Here is an 18,188-nt window from a genome sequence, read left to right as displayed (position 1 = left end):
AGCTTTAAGCACAGATGACTGTTAAGATCCCCTGAGTGCTCCTCAGAAGAGACACTGTTGTTTTAAGAGTGGATCGCTTCAAGCCTCCCTATCTTCTCAGTATCTTTAGCGTCACTCTCATGTTTTTATTATAATTATGCTGATCTCATAATTACACTGAGAGAGAGAAGGATTTTAATAGAAGCATTAAGGCTGACTTGACGGATCTAAGTGGATATAAAATGGTGAATAAGCCACTGAACTCTGTTGCTGCCGAGTGTAGAAATACAAGGTTTTCCAGTGAGCAGCTGGAGAGACTCAAATTGATGGTGCGTGTAAAAGCACCTCCTCTGGAGTACGGCTGAAAGACGAGTTACTAGACTGATACTGTGGTTCAGAACTCAGGAGAGAGAAAAAGAGAGAGAGGGAGAGCAATAAGAGCTTTTACTTACCCCAGTAAGTTCACTTTCACTGTTTGAGAGCTTATGTAAAATTCAGACTAATTATCACCACGAATGACTCAAGAATTACAACAAAGATTTCCAGATTAGATCTGATGGTTTGGCTGTTTATCTGCCAGCTGGAGGAAGTGTAAAGGCAAAGTGTCTGTTTGGAATGTGCCTGTGACGTCACTGTTAAGACAGCATTCTAGAATCCAGCAGAGCAGTCACAAAGAACCAGAACAGAACATCCACCGCTCTACACACATCAAGACATTGGATTTGAAATGAAACAATAACCACAAGTTGCTGACTCACAGCTTTAATTAAAAAAAAAAAAAAAAAACCTCCTGTACTTTGTGAGGCTAACAAAGAAACCACATCACAATTCCTTAAGCTTAATATATATAGGTAGCCTGTCATCATCCGGAAAGAACCAATCACCTGGGGATGCCTCCAGCTAAGAAAGCAATCATCACACCGGTCAGTCAGACTTCAGTTTGCATAATAACACACACGCACCTGCCATACAGTCTGTGGGAGCTAAAGACAGGTTTTGTGAAAAACAATCCCACATTTAAGTATTTCAATCTGTATTTTCTGTTTTGCCTATTTACTCTTGTGCTGGTTCACTGAAGATAAGCAGCAGCTACATTTTGAATATATAGTAAAACACATGGTTAATATTAGGGAATGTTTGTGGAAAACAAACATTGAAACAGGAAACTAACAGCTGTTTCCTGTGTTAAAGTTCAATGTTTTGTCCTCTGTCATGTTCATTGCTACTGGTTGAAATGTACGTCCACATGAAACAGGCTGTATGGTACACAGTGACCACAACAATAAAGGCATCACATTTTATTATTACCAAATCCTTTGTTGTCTGGCTGAAGTTGAATTTGGGTCAGGTGTCAAGACCATTCAACTATTTGGGCACTATTTGGTTTTCTATGTCTGTATGATTAGGATAATTCTCCTGAAATGTGGGGAATATGTATCAAAAGCACAGCTTCTCTTCTACATTAGGTACCCTAATAGATATAAACACCCTGAACGTAAACCTGAATTCAGAACTGTAACCCCATGGGGCATGTTTCATTGCAAACCCAATGTGCTGGAGCTGAACCAAAACAATGAAAAAACATGACTTTGGTAATGCTTTCTGACTGTGTAATAAATCATCATAAGTGGGTGAAGAACAGAATGAAGGTTGTGTATGATCAGAAACTATTGCAAAACCTTGTTTCACCTTTAAAGGGTAAAACCAGGCTCCCATCAACCAGTGAAATCAGTGGGAGGGTGCTCCTCCCAGGAGGGCTCATTAAGTTTGAGTTTATTGTTGTTAGCTCAGAATAAAGGAGAAAGACCTTTCTCTGTGTCATTTCAGACATGACTCTGATTGGAGTAATAGTAATAGGATGCACCCTACCAATACAATTACCACAATAAGGTTGCGGCATTGAAGTTTGGATAGAATTTAATAATTGTACCAGATCATTGTATTACCCCTGCAGAATGAAAGAGCATCCTCCAGCCAATCAGTTCAGAGATCACCCAGTTGGAATTGCCAGTTCCCATGTGGGGTTGTTAGGGACTTGGTGTTGTTTGTTTGTCGAGAGGAGCGAGAGAGAGGGAGAGAGAGAGAGAGAGAGAGAGAGAGAGAGAGTTGAGATAATAGCAGGTTAGAATGATAGAGGTGATGAGGAAAACAGCAATTCGTGTGTGTGTGTGGACGTGTGTGTGCGTGCGTGTGTGATTATCTCTCTGTGTCCTTCTGTCTGTGTCTGAAGAAGATAACGTGTTTGGTTCAATGTTGCTTTAGTACGATGTCGGAAATGGTTCAGTGACAGTAGAAGAAGAAACAGCAAAGAAAAATTGACCAGGAAGTCCCACATCTTTTCCTGCCACTGAAATTTTTAGATTCTAGTACCAACATAATATCTGAGTTTTGGTACTACACTTTGGTGCTTTATCAATAGCTTACTTTGAGAAATATATAAACATGTATTTTTCGTTTAACAAAAGAAACCTTAAATGTTTCTTTCCAAACACAAGAAGCTGCACAAAAACTCTAACTAAATAAAATAGCACAAAAAATTGGGAAAAGGAACTACATGAATTAGCCAAAAAAAAGAAAAGAAAGAAAAAAATAGAAAAATATGGACTTGACAAGACACTCAGCACCAGATTTGACAGTTTTCACAGTTTTCAATACTCAGTGCTAAAGAAACATTTTGGTTCGGAACAACATTCGAGACCCAGCCCAATCAATTTGGTTGCTACAGTCTACAGGATATTGGGGTGTATAGTGCATGTATGCTCACAGTACAGGTGTGCTTGCATCTCATTCTTGAGGCTGGAGTTTTTGGGGGTATTGTGATCCAGCAGAGACTGGCCCCTGGAAGAAGATCTGACAGGATTAACTACTGAGACTAGAAAAGGTCAAACACCATCTGGGCTCATGTGCCCCACTGATCCTAAAAGAGCTTTGTTCCTCTGTTTCTGTTGGTTGGTTGTCTCTCCTTAGTGAAAGCCTACTGGACCACAATGCTGCCTGGGACACACTTGGTTCACACTGTTAGATACTTAACCTCTCTAATTTTGAGTCATTACTATGTGCAACAAGGAAAAATCTACTGTTTCTCCTCACAACATTTCAATATGAACTAAATCGGGTCAAATAAAATTATTCTGTTCTAGTGAGTCAGTAATTAATGTGACTCCTCTTCATATCATTTTTTATGTTTTAGTAAGAAATGAGTGATGATTACTTCATTTTTTTGTCAGTTAATTGTTAATGACAATGCGTGCATTCATCATCATTTGGGCCATTTTGACTTGTGAATTCCCAGTGATAGCTACAGTTCATTAGTTACAAATTCCTTATTTGGCATTATCAAAGATAAATACTTTTTATAAATATGTATGAAAAATGTTTTGAAAGACATGATTAACATTAAATTGTGTCAGTAAATATGGCAGACGAGTACATATCCCAGCAGTATAATATGAGCAAAAAAAACAACTTTCACAAACCTATTTGTAATATAACAAAACATGAACAACATCTGTGCCATTCATCTTGAAGTATGAAAAGGATCTAGTGCTTTGTTTGTGAGGGCTTTAGTTTTGACAGTGTGCTTGTTTAGATAAAGACATCTCGCAGCTGCAGCAAACGTGAAGTTGCATTTCTCTGCTCCGACCTCTTAAATCTGCCATCTTTGCTTCATCTCTCTCCTCAGCGTTCGTCTCCTTTTCTCCTTCTCTTTTATCCTGCATTCACCTTTCCAATTCATTCTCCTCCTTATTTTCCTACATCAGCACCTTTACCTCTTTTCTCTTTGTTTCCCTCACTGACTCTGTTCCTGAGTAAGCCTTTTAAACTCCCATGAGACTGTGTGAAATTAGCTCCTGGCTGCTGTGGGTGGTAGAGCTGCGTGTGTGTGGGTGGGTGTGGTGTCAGTGAGCAGCAGTGGTACTCTTTACTATGAACTTTGATCAGACATAATGCAGGCTGCTGTTTCCCTGTTATGTTTATAAGACAGTGGATGCAACAGCGAAGGAGACGAGTATTTGTCCAGAGTCCTGTCCTGCTTAAGATCTTCTTTCCTTCCTTATGAGTATCAACATGTTTTTTGTCCAGCACTATCCACATTATTTGTCCTTCTGTGTTTGTGTGTGATTTTTTGTTTGGCGAAGTTCTTACTGTGGGTCAGATCTTGACTTTTACCCTGTGCAGTGTTGTTTCCTTGTATAAGATGCAGCCTAAGGTGATAAGTTTGTAAATCAGGGAAAGTTCACAGTATTATTCCTCACATTTTCCGGCTCCATACATAGTTTGGATTCTCTGTTCATTAATGCACAAAACCTCTTTCGTGGTTTCTGTCTTGCTGCTGCGTTTGCTTTAGAGAGAAAAAAAAAACAGACGACTTTAACCCTAACCTAAACCTCATTTTAACCTTCAAACAACCCTTTGAAGGTGTGTGAGAAAGTGAGCACGGGACAAAATGTCCTTATTATGATGGTTTCAAACCAAAATCTCCATACAACCACAGAAAGATATGAACACACCCACATACACCTTTTTGAAGTAGGAATTAGGGGGGATGTGACAATTTTTGTAACTTTTTTCAAAGCTTTTCAAAACTAACTATCCATGGGTGAGCATAACCACTTCCCATAATAATTATCCAGGTGTGTGGAAAGTTTGTAAAATGTTAAAGCACAATTTAAAATGCAAGAAAAGTTTGGTGAGTTAAGCAGAATGCATTAATATTTCAATTAATGTTCTATTAATATGTTCTAATCAGCTATTCAATTCATTCAGACCATAATACTTATGCCCATTAGTATTATGTGGTGCCGGTGTGGTGTCAGATTCAGTAAATTGTTTAGGTGACATTAGATCTCACCAGAATTTTCAGATTGAACATAATATTGCTCATATTATGTTCAAATGTTTTTCCCCATGCACTGACCTGCAGTGATATCAGACTTTCTGTTCTTGGAGCACACTATAAGTTCTAACAATAAATCACTGTCTGTGTACATGGACCAGTAAAGTAGGAGATATATGGACTTGTTTAGATTATGGCTGAGCTCAGCTTTTACAGTAAATATAGTTTGGTTGACCTCCAGAAAAACCCACATGGTGGAAAAAAAAAATAACAACAATATTAATTTTGATAAATCTAAATGAAAAAACAACAAATGTTTCTCATTCACATACAGTGAACATAAAAACACCATGAAAAGTTTAGTGTAAGAGCTTGTCTGGGGAGTGGTGTGGATGTTTTGTCTGCGTTCATTTGACTTGCATTTAGTTTTGACAAAGCCTTAGAGACAGGTAGGTATCAGCACAAAGACACACGATCATAAACACACAAACAGTAAAATGTGAGAGCTTCTTCCCACAGGCTTCCTTTGAAGTTTCTACTGGCATTTACTCTGTGAACAGTCAGGCAAACAAGAAGAAAGACAAAGTGTCAGAGCAGAATGAAAGCGAATGAGGAAGAGCTGGGGGAGAAAGGGATGTGAGGAGAAGCTGAGCGCAAGAATGCCCTGACTGGTTCAGGATAGCTCTAACATGCTGAGGGGGGTGGAGGGGGACTCAGTAAACTTACTGAGGGGAACTGAGGTGGAGGAAAGAGAGGAGGAGGAGAAAAGGATTAAACACAGCAGAGTAATGTACTTGGAGTAAAGAAAGGACATTTATCTCTCTGTCCTCCCGAGCTCTTCCCTTGTTTCCCCAGTGGAGCAGACAGATAAGAGAACCTGTGTATGATTGGCTTAACACTTGGCCCGTCATCACAGCTGCAGTATCACCGTGGGATACCGACAGGAGCTGAGGGATTCTGTCAGATAGGATGGTATTTTAAAAAGATAGGACATTTTTTTGTACAGGAAGTTGTGGTGACTGAATTTAAATCAGTGTATTTGAATTCTGCGTGAGAACTTGGACTAGAACAAGATCTGCCCAAAACACACAGCTGTAAGCCCACTATCATTGTCCCTTTCACACTCTTTTTGCATAATTTCCTCCACTTTTTATGTGTTTTCACCATGAGACTTGATAGATCTCTGTTTAGGGTACTAACTCACACCATGAGAGAAAAAACACAGTTGCCATATGAATAAATTATGTCTGTTGTGAACTTACTTTGTGTTCTTTACTCATCTGTGCTTTCATTTATCTCCATTCTGGAGCTTTCTCACAGCTCATCAATGCAAATATATGGATTCAGTGTGTCTTTTTATCAGCATAGGTTCCTTCTAATGCGACAAATTGGAAGATCTAGTCACCAGTTAGGGAGCAAAAAGAGAAAGAGATGCTCAGCTGCCTTGTCTTTCTCACTGTGATTTCCGCTGTTTCTTTCCAAATAGTATAGACAACACTAGCAAAATGCAGCAGAGGCAGGTGGGCTATTAACAATTTACAATTTTCACTCTAAAGACCTATATCCTGCTCAACAGTGACGATGTAGTAACATCTGTCAGCTAGAGCAGAGAGAGTGAAAAGGAACCTGAAATGTTTAGAGCAAGCTGTCGAGCTTTCTTCCAGGAGCAGGAGGGAAAAAAGAAAACTATGGCTTTGTTTTTCACACCAAGGAGAGGTTATGGAAGCATGGCAGCCACAGGAAAGCACCGTGTGAGAGCTGAGGCTGTTAGCAGCCAGCAGCAGCAGCAGAGTCTATTCATCATCATCTGGCTCATGGCTGCACACTCACTGGTGGAACTCACCTCGCAGATAAGAAAATCCAGAACCTGCACTATAAGAAACTTACCAGGGAAATCAAAGCCATAAACTGGCAGCAAATGACAAACAAAGTACTGTGCAAGAAATGACAGTATGTGTACTGTGATGTTATTTACAGTAGGAATTATGTAACAGTAAAATAAAACACCAAAAACAAACAAACAGATCCTGTCTCACGAATCCACTATGTCCATATTCCACTTTTTCGTTCCTCTCTCTGCTCTAGCTGACATCCAACTACTCCAATCTCATGTACATGTTTTTTCTGTTACATGCGCAGATTGATTAACAGATTGAAATTGCAAAATGGAGTTAAACTGCACACAAATACTACAATATAATAATAAATGAAAATTTGACAGAATGAAGTTAATGAAATCTAAATTTACATGTGATAATTTGGCAGGATAGCCAACACTTTTGTGGTGCTTTTATTTCATGAGTTGTATACATTTTTTTTTTTTCATAATCGACTACATGGCAACACCAAAGCAAACTCATTGCATGGGGAAAGTGAATTATTTAACAACACTGTAAACCTGTTTGTGATTCTGATCTGATTCCAGATCACCCCATGACGGTGCTGAGACAGAATTCATCATCATCCATACCCTCAGTGCTCTCCCCTGAGGGGGTGCAGAGGAAGAGCTAAAACCTGCTGCAGGACATGACTTAAATGAATAGGCAGCTGAAGTGCCAAAGAGCTGCAGCACCTTATCTGGCAGTTTGTGCTCATAGCATGCATCTTCAACCAGCCTCAAACAATATCTCGTATATAGAATAGAGCTGAGGGTCTAAAGGGACATATGATTCCTGATTTGTTTTTAATGATGCCCATTGCAATGTCTTTCTACCTCAGCAAGTGAGAATGGGGGAAAGAGAGGACAGAAACTGCAGCAGAAGCCAAGTCTTCAAATGGGTTTGTGCCTGCTGCTTCCCGGTGTTTTTTCACCTCAGCCCAGTGTGCCAAAGCCCACGGTGTTTGTTGTTGCCTCCCATAATCTGAAGGTGAATAGACCTCCACGGATTAATAAGTTTGTTACTGATAAAAGTTTGCTACAGACACGCTGCAGTGGACTCAAATGTATAGCCAAAGTATGCCTTGGGAGAGATGTGTCCATTTATTGGTTCTTTGAGCAAGTCCATTTTTGCCATTGGGTTAACGACCTAATAAGCCTCATTAAACAGTCAAGCAGCTTCAGCGGATCCGCCTGTTCCCCCTCAAAAGCCTTAACAGCAGACTGCGCCTCACTAATTACAGCTTTTTAAAAAGTGAGGTACAGGAGGTTCTGTGGGTCGCTGTACATGGAATGTAGAACATCTGCCCTGTTGCAGTATTCACTTGCCGTGGTGAGGCTGAAATAAAATTTTAAACATTAACCACTGATCTCCTCACAGCTTATTGTATCATAGAGCCTTGTATGCCTCTCTTTGCTTTGGTGAAACAGAGAACCAGTTAAAGGTTTCTGTAAAGGGGAATTCCTCACTACATGGAAGTGTGTTTTTGGAGGCGGAGCTTACAGGTAACTGTAGTGAGTGACACACACACACACGCACACACACACACACAGTAAATGAGGACCAGATGTTTTAAGTCACTTTCCTTTCTCAAAATTCTGTGCACACCATTGTACACCCCCGTCATCACACATGCATCATCTGTGCCAGTGCCAAACAGGTTTTCCCTCTTGAGGCCACACTTCCTGAGAAAAACTGCTCTGGCTATTGATCTAGCGTCCCCTCCCTCCAGCTCAAGGAGGCCTAGGTGAAAATGGCCACCGCATTTCTTTTGTGCTCCCTAAAATACCAAATTATAATCCCAAGGTACTTTCAGTGCTTTCAACAAGAAGGAGGCTGTATTTGCTGTCACAAATATCAGCCACCGGTCTTTTAAGAAAATATGGCGCCAACACACCACTGACCATTTTATTTCAGGCTTACATGTCTGACCAGTGTGGTCACATGAGAGAATGGAACAACGCTCTGCAATGGCCATCGCTATTGTTGCCAGAGCCAGTTTTTTTGTTTGTTAGACCAGTATATACCATAAATATTTCCACATTTAGTAAGTGTTTAAGGCTCGCCAGAGGGGGCGTCATTTGTTCATTATATTCCTGTGTAGCTTCGTTGTTCCATCAGAATCCCAACACACTGATTGACAAGCACCATTTCTTTTACATTTAGCATTTATTTTTAATACTGACTTGTAATAGTAAGTCCACACTGAATTACATGTGGCAAAAAGCTTCTGTTGCTCTAAAGGACTTAAAGTTTATCATTCTTATTTGTACTATTTCCTTAAAATACAGTGTTTTCCTGAATTCTCTAATCACAGTAATTAACTGTGTGAATTACAGTAAGGTTGCTGTCAAATTTACAGTAACTTGCTGCCCACCCTGCTGTCACTGTGATTTCCTACGGTACATAATTGGTTACTGTGATTTTCTACAGTACATAATTGTGCAGTGCTTTTGTTTACGTCTCTACAGTATCAACTTGATTACTGTGATTTTCACAGTAAGTGATAAGTGTAATTTTCGATTGGATACCCACTATTCTACTGTGAAATATAAAACACAGTAATTTACTGTGCACAAACAGTAAATAATGTGGATTTCAGAGGGGTTTTTTTTTTCAGTGCGCTCTCAGAGTACACTAGTATGACTTACTGTCAGACCTGTAGTCAAGCAGACACAAAGACAAGAAACAACCTTTTCCGTTAAGCTCCTTTGCCGCCTGTTTCCTCAGCCAATCAAACAGCCAGGGGCAGGAGGCAGCAGACACGCAGCCATGTCAAGCTAATCTAGTGACATCTTATCAGTTATTTATTACACTGTGTCCACCAGCGTGTGTCTTCCTCAGCCTTAGATCTAGGCTGATCTCGACGCGCCTGTGAACTACTGGCTTACACGGTAAAGAAAGAAACACCGTTCTGACAGCCAAAAGTGACATGGGCACAGTTACAAACATGAGACTTAGCTAGGTGTGTGGAGGAAATGTCTGAATCACAAGCCAAGCGTTTCAGGCTTTGTATTTTTTCCTTGTCAGTTTCCTTCTGCCTTTGCTTTGATCACATTCTCCTCAGTTCTTTGTCTGTCACTGTGTTTAACTCAAACGTGTGGCTGAGTTTTTCTGCGGCTTTTTTGCCTTTATCCTTGTCACTTACTGACTTGGTCACTTTTTCAGGCAGTCAGTCAGCTGTTCACTCATTCGCTGGCTCATTGATGGGGATGCACCAATATCCACAGTTCTCACTGCAGACAAATCTTTAAGCATGGGCACAGTGAATATCCAACACAAATAAGTATGATAGTATTTATAGTAATGTTTATCTAGTGCTGAAATGACTAGAGGGTAAATGAAGGAAATTAAGCGATTATCACTCATGTAATTTATCAAGGAAAAATGTCACTTATTGCTCCTAGCTTCTGAAATGTGAGAATATGCTGCTTTTCTTTATTTTGCATCATCACAAATGAGAACAGAAATTGATCTTTGTGCTTTAATGTCACTGGCTGGAAAATTGTGGCATTTTTCACTATTTTATGACATTTTAAAGACTAAACTGTTGTTTGACTGATACAATAAACTAAACAGATTCATCAATCAGGAAAATAATTTTCTTCTCTCTTAGAGAGATGTGAAAGTCTCTGGCTCAGTTTCTTAAATGTTATGTTACATTTGTCAGTACATCAGATTTAAAGTAAATATGTCTCCACTTATGACAGTTTTGACAAAAATAGTAATAGGAAGGCACCAGTTTACTTCAACCCAAGTGTTTGTCAGATGGTCGATCGGTTTCTGATCAACCACTTTTCACTCTGCCTTTGAGTGCGGCTAAAAACACTTTTGCCTTCAGGCGAGGTCAGACAACATGTCCTGCAAGTGCCATTGGAGCATACCCCAATGGCATATCTGAAAGTTAGATATCATTAACAGTGAGGCTTTTTATGACTCATTTTCTCTTCTTTCATTAGCAAGCTTCCATCCACATGCTATTATATAAAAAACAGACTGAGTCCACATTTGGATGGAAATATAGCTGCAGATGCCCTGACAACCAGTCATTCTGATAAGTCCAAAGTGTCGTTCATCTAGACTTACTCTCTTTCTCTCTAACCCGTTGTTTCACTGTCTGTGAATGTTTTAGATCACTGTTTCTCAGAGCTCCATCAGCAGTCTGCTCCTTTGTCCTTTCCTTTCCCTTTGTTTCTTCAAACCCTAGTTTTCTTCCCAGTTCCCCCCCTCTACTCACTCTACTTTTTTGTTAAACTAACTCTATGTATCTCTCGCCTCTTTCCACCGCTCCTCTTCTCTCATAATTGATTGATTTTCATGTTCAGTATCCTGATACTGAGAAGAAATATGAAAAAAGAAAGGAAGCCAGTTTGGAGAGGGTATTAGAAAGAGAAAGAAATCGGAAGAGTGTGAAGATGGCAAGATATTTTGAATAACACACTGCTCAGTGAAGGTTTTTCCCTCATTAACGTGAAAAGAAAGGACAGAATGAAGAGGAAGCAGATTTTTGGTGCTCAGCTTTGAACCACATTGTTCAGTTTCTGGATCAGTTGAGGGATGTTTTCAGCAGTGGGGGAAAAAACGAAGAGTAAAGGAGAGGGGAAGAGAGTTGATGAATGAGGGAGACTATAAAAATAGAAAGCCAAGGGGAGAAGGGGGGAAGTAAGCAGAAAGAAAAGAAGTAATTTGTCTCATTTTAGAGAAGCTCGGCTGTGAATGCTCTCATTGGTTGACCAGATCCTTACGTAACTTTACAGTCTGGACGGAGATCACTGTTGTAATGATTGAGCCATGTTTATTTTTAGCTTAATTGTGTGTGTGTGTGTGTTACTGAGAGAGGGAGAGCAGCCGAGAAAGAGTACCTTCCAAAAAAATATTAATTTGAGTTTATGCAGCTCTCCTGAAAAGCATGTGCAAACTTTTGTGTGTGTGCGTGTGTGTTTGTGTGTATGACTGCAATATGTATGTGTGTGGCAGGGTTCTGCTTCATATTCTCAGCACCACATGTAATATTCAGTGTTGCCTCTCTGTTCATATGAATGAGATGCTGCCTGTCAGTCTCCAGGATGTAGACACGAATACTGGATAGACTCTAGCAGAGTTGCACTACAGGAAACCAGACTCCCGTCTTTGTTCTTCCTCTCTCCTCTTCTCTTTCTTTCTTACTTCTCACTGTGTTGCCTGTGCTCCTCACTACCACCCCCTTGTCCAGGTCTTTTTGTCATCTCCTCTTCACTTCCTTACTCTTTACCTTCTTTCCTATTTCCCCTCTACTCTGCTTCTGCAAGACATTCCTTCATTTCCATCTTCTTTTCCCTCCCTTCGTGCTCTTGATATTCTCCGTCTGTCCAGTCCATTTTTCTTCTGTTGCTTCTATAGACAAATCACTGTACCATATTTCAAATTTGTACTTTTTAAACTGCATTAGCATGATGTATATATATTCATCCAGATGCCTAAACTTCTAAACATCTTTTCATCTGCATATCAACAAAACAAGGCTTTGTAAGAATAAAAAAAACAAAGGACGAAAAAATCCACAGTCCCCTGCTCTAGGGAGTCAATTTCCCTTTTGATAATCTCCATTAAACCTCACCTCCATGCCAACAACAGACTCTAAAGACTAAAAAGTACCTGTGGAGTGCCGCACTCTGCTGGCCAAAGTTCCACTTTAACAGCTTTAGGTGTTTCCAGTTGTTGCTAAATGATGCATTTCATCTGATTACAATTGATTTGTGTTTAATCATAAGATATAACTTTTATAGTGTTACCCAGTAGTTTCACATCCATATTGTGGGGGTCAGACAGAAAAATTGTTCTCATAATAATGCTCAGCCAGTTAAGGCTAACCCACTTGACCTCACATTGCTGTGGGCTGGGGGCTGGTCATAATGTTAATAGCATGTAATGCCCTCAAAGTCACTTAGAAAATTACTGATTCAAGTAATTTGTCAAGTGTTTGACAGTTAATGAGTTTCGGTATTAAACTCTCCCTATTATGACAATGGCCAGGAAGTCTTCATAAGCCCTAATAATCCTGTTACCTTCATCAATATAATGGCTTTAACTGTTCTTGTAAAAGCCGTATAAATTTCTAATAGAGGTTAATGTGACATTCATTTTAAAAGGCACATTTTTTACATTATACAAGCAAAGTGACAGGCCTGAGTTCTGGAGTACTAGTTTTGGGTTAGGTCCGATTATTTTGGTTAAAGTTGTTCTAAGGTTTTAATGATGTTTTTGCTACATTTTGAGAACATGACAGGCTTGGTTGACTTCACACAATGTGCAGTTTCCTACTAATGAGGACAAAGTTTCTTGTGAGAACAGGCTCATCGGTGCTATTGCGCTCTCTCCCTCTCTGAATGTGTGTATGTGTGTGTTGCTTTTCTGAATACTTCAGTACTGGTGTTGTGGCAAAACTGTATCCACTGGCCCTACTCAGCATTCTTCACTTGCAGAGGCCTAACAGTAATCTGATGCAGTGTATCTCTGAGATCCACTCTCTGCTCTGTTATGCTATCTGCTCACAAAGCTCATATATCAGCTTCGCAGGGTGCTGATCAGATCCCAGACTGGTGCTTGTCTCTAAGTAGGATGTAGCCTAAGGAGAAGAGCAGAGACTTGGTGGAGAGGGAAGGAAGTAGAAGAGGTGGAGACGGGAATGAATAAAAGACTATGGGGAAAAAGATGAGGGTGGGAAGGAATTCGGCAAGGTTCCAGACCCATGAATAAAATGCATAAAGTACACAGTAAATTTTTAATGCCGTTTAGTTTCCACCAAGAGGCCAGATTTGCATCCTCATCCCCTGATTATGACATCTTCAGTCAGCACTCCAGGCGTGGCTTTGCCTATTTTAATGCTAGTGTGAGTATTTGTGCAAACTCACAAATACTCACTTGTCAGTTTAAGCACGTGCATCCTCCCCAACCCCCACCAGCCCCTGATTAGCTTCTGCTGAGAGAAGCTAATCGGGCTGAAGCCGTTCCCATTCTGGTTTCCCTCTGAATCAATTCTGTTCCCTCGCTACCTTTTCCTGTCACAGACTTCCTCAGGGATATGCTATCAGATGAAATCTCAGGGCCATCACTTTAAACTGACTTAAAATGAAAAAAAAAAAAAAATCTGCTGAAGACTCAGGGGACCGGCTGTGAAGAGGTCATCAGAAGAAAAAAAAAGAAAGACCTTTTGAGGCTGTCCTAGCAAGTAATATAAAAGTCCAGATTATTTGTTCATTACAAGTGATGTCTTGCTGCTGTGCAAGTTACTAGTATGTTCACACACACACTAGAGAAAACTCTATAAACCTCACTACATGGAATATATTTACATTAACACAAGTCCAGGAATTGGTCAAGCACTAAAAACTGAGTACATCGGCCCACGATGATGGAATGAATGTACAGTAGCTGAGAGTGTAAATACTGAATTTTATAAGGAAACTGACAAAGAAACTGTGTAATAATGTGCATCATCACATCTGGTGGATTCCCAATTCACTTAATAAAGTCAGAATCTGACAGCGATTCAGCATATTGGATCGATGCATCCCTAATTACCACTGTCAGACTTTTATATCAGCACATGGACCATAATTATATTGTTTATCATCATTTACCACATACCTCAAGATAAGGAAGCACCTATGACAGAGAGTAATCAGCTAGCACGTCAGGTTTCTAAACACTGGAATACTATGTTTGCATGTGCTGACGTATAAATCAGTGACTGCCCTCTTCAGAAAAACAAGGTCCTTGGTCATTTTATTAAAAAAAAAAATGCTTATGTTGGTTGCAAAGCAGACAGTATGAAGTTTTATTGTTTACTACAAATTGCATTTCCTCACTGACATGTCTGCCTCTGTTCTACCTCTGGGGAGACTGTCTGAAGACTGCAGCCTGGTATAACTTTGTTTAGCTCCTAAACAGCAATGTCTAATGGAACAACTCACTGCGACATGAAGGTGTTTACACAGACATGCAGTCAATTAACCATAATTAAAATGGAGGCACTGCTAAATAAACTGCATCATGTACAGGTTTATAATAAAGGAATCCCATTTTCACTGACAGCTGCTGTGTTACATTTTAAACAGATTTTAATTAAACCCTAAAAAAAGACTTAATTAAAACAGTTCACTTTTTTTTTTTTTGCTTGCAAAGTGTTTGCAACTTTAAATGGACATGGTTGAAAGATTTCCTTCCCTGTGAAAACTACTGAAAATTCCAGCACCACCTCCAACAAAGACGATATAATAATAACGACACAGTTTTATCTCCTTGCTATCACTTTGAAGGGTTTGAATGACATTGGGGCAGTGTCGCAGTGAGCTAAACAGCGAGTTAATGCTTTTGAGATGAGCACACTAAAATATTAATGGAGGTCCTGGGCAAGGAAAGGTCATCCCTGAGACTTAGACTGAATAATAAGAGGGGTAGTGGCAACTGCTGTGAACATTAAGCAAGACCAGCTAGTAAAAAAAAAAAAAACAGCTGAACTACATCTCAGGCAGCACCACCTCAGTTGCAGTCCTCTGCTGGACACAGTGAATGCTGATGAGAACAGATAAAACACTTTCTCTCTCGCACACACAACATGTTTGTAGCTGCAGGTCGAAATTAACAGCAGAAAATACCAACAAGTAGCAAATTGTCCAGATGGTACAGAAATCAACAAGACAACAAATATATTCATTCCACAGGATCTGTTTCAGATATGGCCACACAGACGGACTTATTCCCTGTTTGCCTGATTCTAAACAGGACCTCAAATGAGCTCTAACTACATGCGATTGTAAAGGGCTTTGAGATAAAATACATTATGATTTGTTGCTATATAAATAGATTGGATTGAATTATGCACCGTAGTCCATAGTTCATTGGGATTATTATCTGTTTTGTGTCTATTATTTTTATACTGAAATAACTAAGCAATAAATTAATCTACAAATTTAATACATTTACATATGTGTTGATGCAGGTCTCCTGTCTCATCAACTGTCTCTGTGACAGCTTTACATCCTATTGTCAAAGAAATCTTTCTTTGGTGCAATAAGTCCAAAAGAGATGCCAAAAAGTCACACACCTCTTGTAATTCCTCACCTCTTGATCAAACACTTTCTGGCTTGGTCAGAACATACAAGAGGGGCTATCTATCCTCCACCTTATCACCATCCACCAAAAAGCCTCCAGCCTCTTTCTTCTCCACCACATTTAAGCAGAATAAAAAGACACTAAAATTCTGTTTGTGTTCTCATCCGGTTTCTACATTTGCACAACTTCCCCTCCTCTCCCTCTTTTGTTCTCATCTCGTTCTCTCTGCTCCCTTTATGCTGTGCCTCTGCTCTAAGCTTGTACAGTTTGCCCTCACTGTGTTTCAAATTACATGCCACATCAAATAAGGCTATCTCATAATGCTGTTACGGCCAGTGAAAGTGTGTGTATGTGTGAGCCCTTTGGTATTCTACCACCTTCAGAATCAGATTCCTATTAAACGAATCTCTAGAGTTCAGCTTAGTATTCAGAATGAATAACACAAAGTTGTAATAGATCTTACAGACATACTGTGCCATTATCACTGACCTTTCTTTCTTTCTCTCCCCTCTGTTCCTCTGCCTGGCTCCTCTGCAAACATTTAAAGGAAGCGGAGGTAAGTAAATACATTGTGTTTTGTAACTAGATAATTCTACTATGAAACATACTGCAGTACCATCCTGGCAGCCTCAGGCATCATAGCGTTTGTCTGGCACTTGCTTTAAGGCATTGTTGTAGAGCTGGAGAGGTGTTGCTGATTTAAATGCACAGCAGGTTGGGTGGCTGGTCAACCATAACATGGTATAGTTCAGCATATTAAAAAGTTGCAGGAGTGGTTTGATAGTTTTTGTACTTTAAAGCAAATTTGGCTGTTTCCATAAGTATTGTCAGTCACTGCACAGCAGCTGGCAGCAATGTGCAAAAAAATCAACCAAGAGAAAGGTGTCTATATACTTTTGATCACGTATCAAAAGTACCACTTCACCCATATTTGATTGCTGACTGTTTGACCCCACTGTTCTGGAAAGACTTTCCACAAGGTTTAAGAACCTGTCTTCTGAGATTTGTTTCTAATCAGCCACAAGAACATTAGCAAGGTTGGAAGATAAGGTCTGGCTCACGGGCTGCATTCAAATGTTGGATGGGGTTAAGTTCAGGGTTCTGTGCAGGCCAGTCAAGTTCTTCCACACCAAACTGGTAGAACCATTTCTTAATGGATGGGCGCACTCTCATCTTTAAACAGGAAAGGGTCTTCCCCAGATAGGTAAAATATGAAGTCTAGCCCAAACCATGAAAAACAGCTTGAGACCAGTACACAAGATTTGCTTTGGTCATATAGTCTAAGTACTTCCTGTTTGATTTCTACAATGTGATTACTGTGTGTCAAACATTTTATAGTCATTATAAAGAAAAAGTAAATATAAGGCCATATAACATTCTCCAGTTAGAACTCCAACTCTACCATTTAAGGTCCTGTTAGAGTCGTATATAATGTATCCCTAATTGGATGTGTAGATTTTTTGGGAGCTGTAACGTATTAATAATAATTCATTAGTAGCGATATCAATAATATATAAACCTAGAGCAAAAGGAGTGTTTAAAGCAGAGTAAGTCATTGTCACTGTATAAGCAGAGAATGGTCTCACATTTCACTTAATAGCACAGGATGTAGCCAGAAGTCTGCAGAAATGACTTTTACTATGCTAACATCCTACTTTGCACTTTCACAGCCATTATGATAATTTTATAATAGAGATAGAGCAGGATAGATGGACATAAAAAAAAGAAGTGAGGACAGGAGTGAAATAAGGACCTGAGGGAGAAGCTAACTAGGTTTCATCTCCTCATTTCGAACTTTTGTGTTGGCTCAAATGTCGGCAGTTGTCATTTATAGAACAAGAACTGAATGAGTAGGTCAGCTGTCCATTTTCTGCAGACCGTTTCACACAACTGCCTAATTTAGCCTCTTTCTCTATTTCTATATCTATTTATCTGTCTATATTTCTCTCTTTGGCTCTCTTGTTATTCAATAATAAAGGAGGTAGGGATCCTGCTTTCGAACCCAGCAGGTTTTCTCTGCCTGGTTCACGTAGTGTCACTGACACAGGCTCACTCCCTGCTGACACACATATGGTTCGCCCTGGGTACTACTTTACATGCAGACACCACCACTGCGTATGTGCATGTGTGTGCGCAGACTACTTCCACTGCAAATCAAATCTGGTAACACTTTACCTCCCCGTGTTTAGTATTTATGAGCACTATATAAACATTTCATAAAAGGTTTAGAACACAGTATAATGTGATTGTAAGCAGATATAAATAATTATTTATGTATCTGTCAACAGCTAGGACTCCTCCTGTGGACATTCACAGGTGTAGGCTGGTTTAAACAGATAATGAATGACAATATAGTAAAATATATCTAGAATAATCTAAAATATGTCTTGTCTACGTCCATA

The 18,188-nt window shown here is 39.6% G+C and overlaps 1 protein-coding gene across 1 annotated transcript in view; it reads left to right on the top strand.

Moving 5' to 3' along the window:
- The window catches only part of spock1 (SPARC (osteonectin), cwcv and kazal like domains proteoglycan 1), a 91,351-nt gene that overhangs the window by 27,288 nt on the left and 45,875 nt on the right, over window positions 1-18,188 (top strand). Inside the window, 1 exon segment of the mRNA XM_041048015.1 lies at window positions 16,334-16,342. Within this exon segment, the coding sequence (XP_040903949.1) occupies window positions 16,334-16,342 (9 nt within the window).

The sequence above is a fragment of the Toxotes jaculatrix genome, chromosome 10, assembly GCF_017976425.1.
Source record: "Toxotes jaculatrix isolate fToxJac2 chromosome 10, fToxJac2.pri, whole genome shotgun sequence".
NCBI classification, from domain to species: domain Eukaryota; kingdom Metazoa; phylum Chordata; class Actinopteri; family Toxotidae; genus Toxotes; species Toxotes jaculatrix.
The sequence above is the reverse complement of the archived record's forward strand: the minus strand, read 5'-3'. Positions and strand labels throughout refer to the sequence as shown.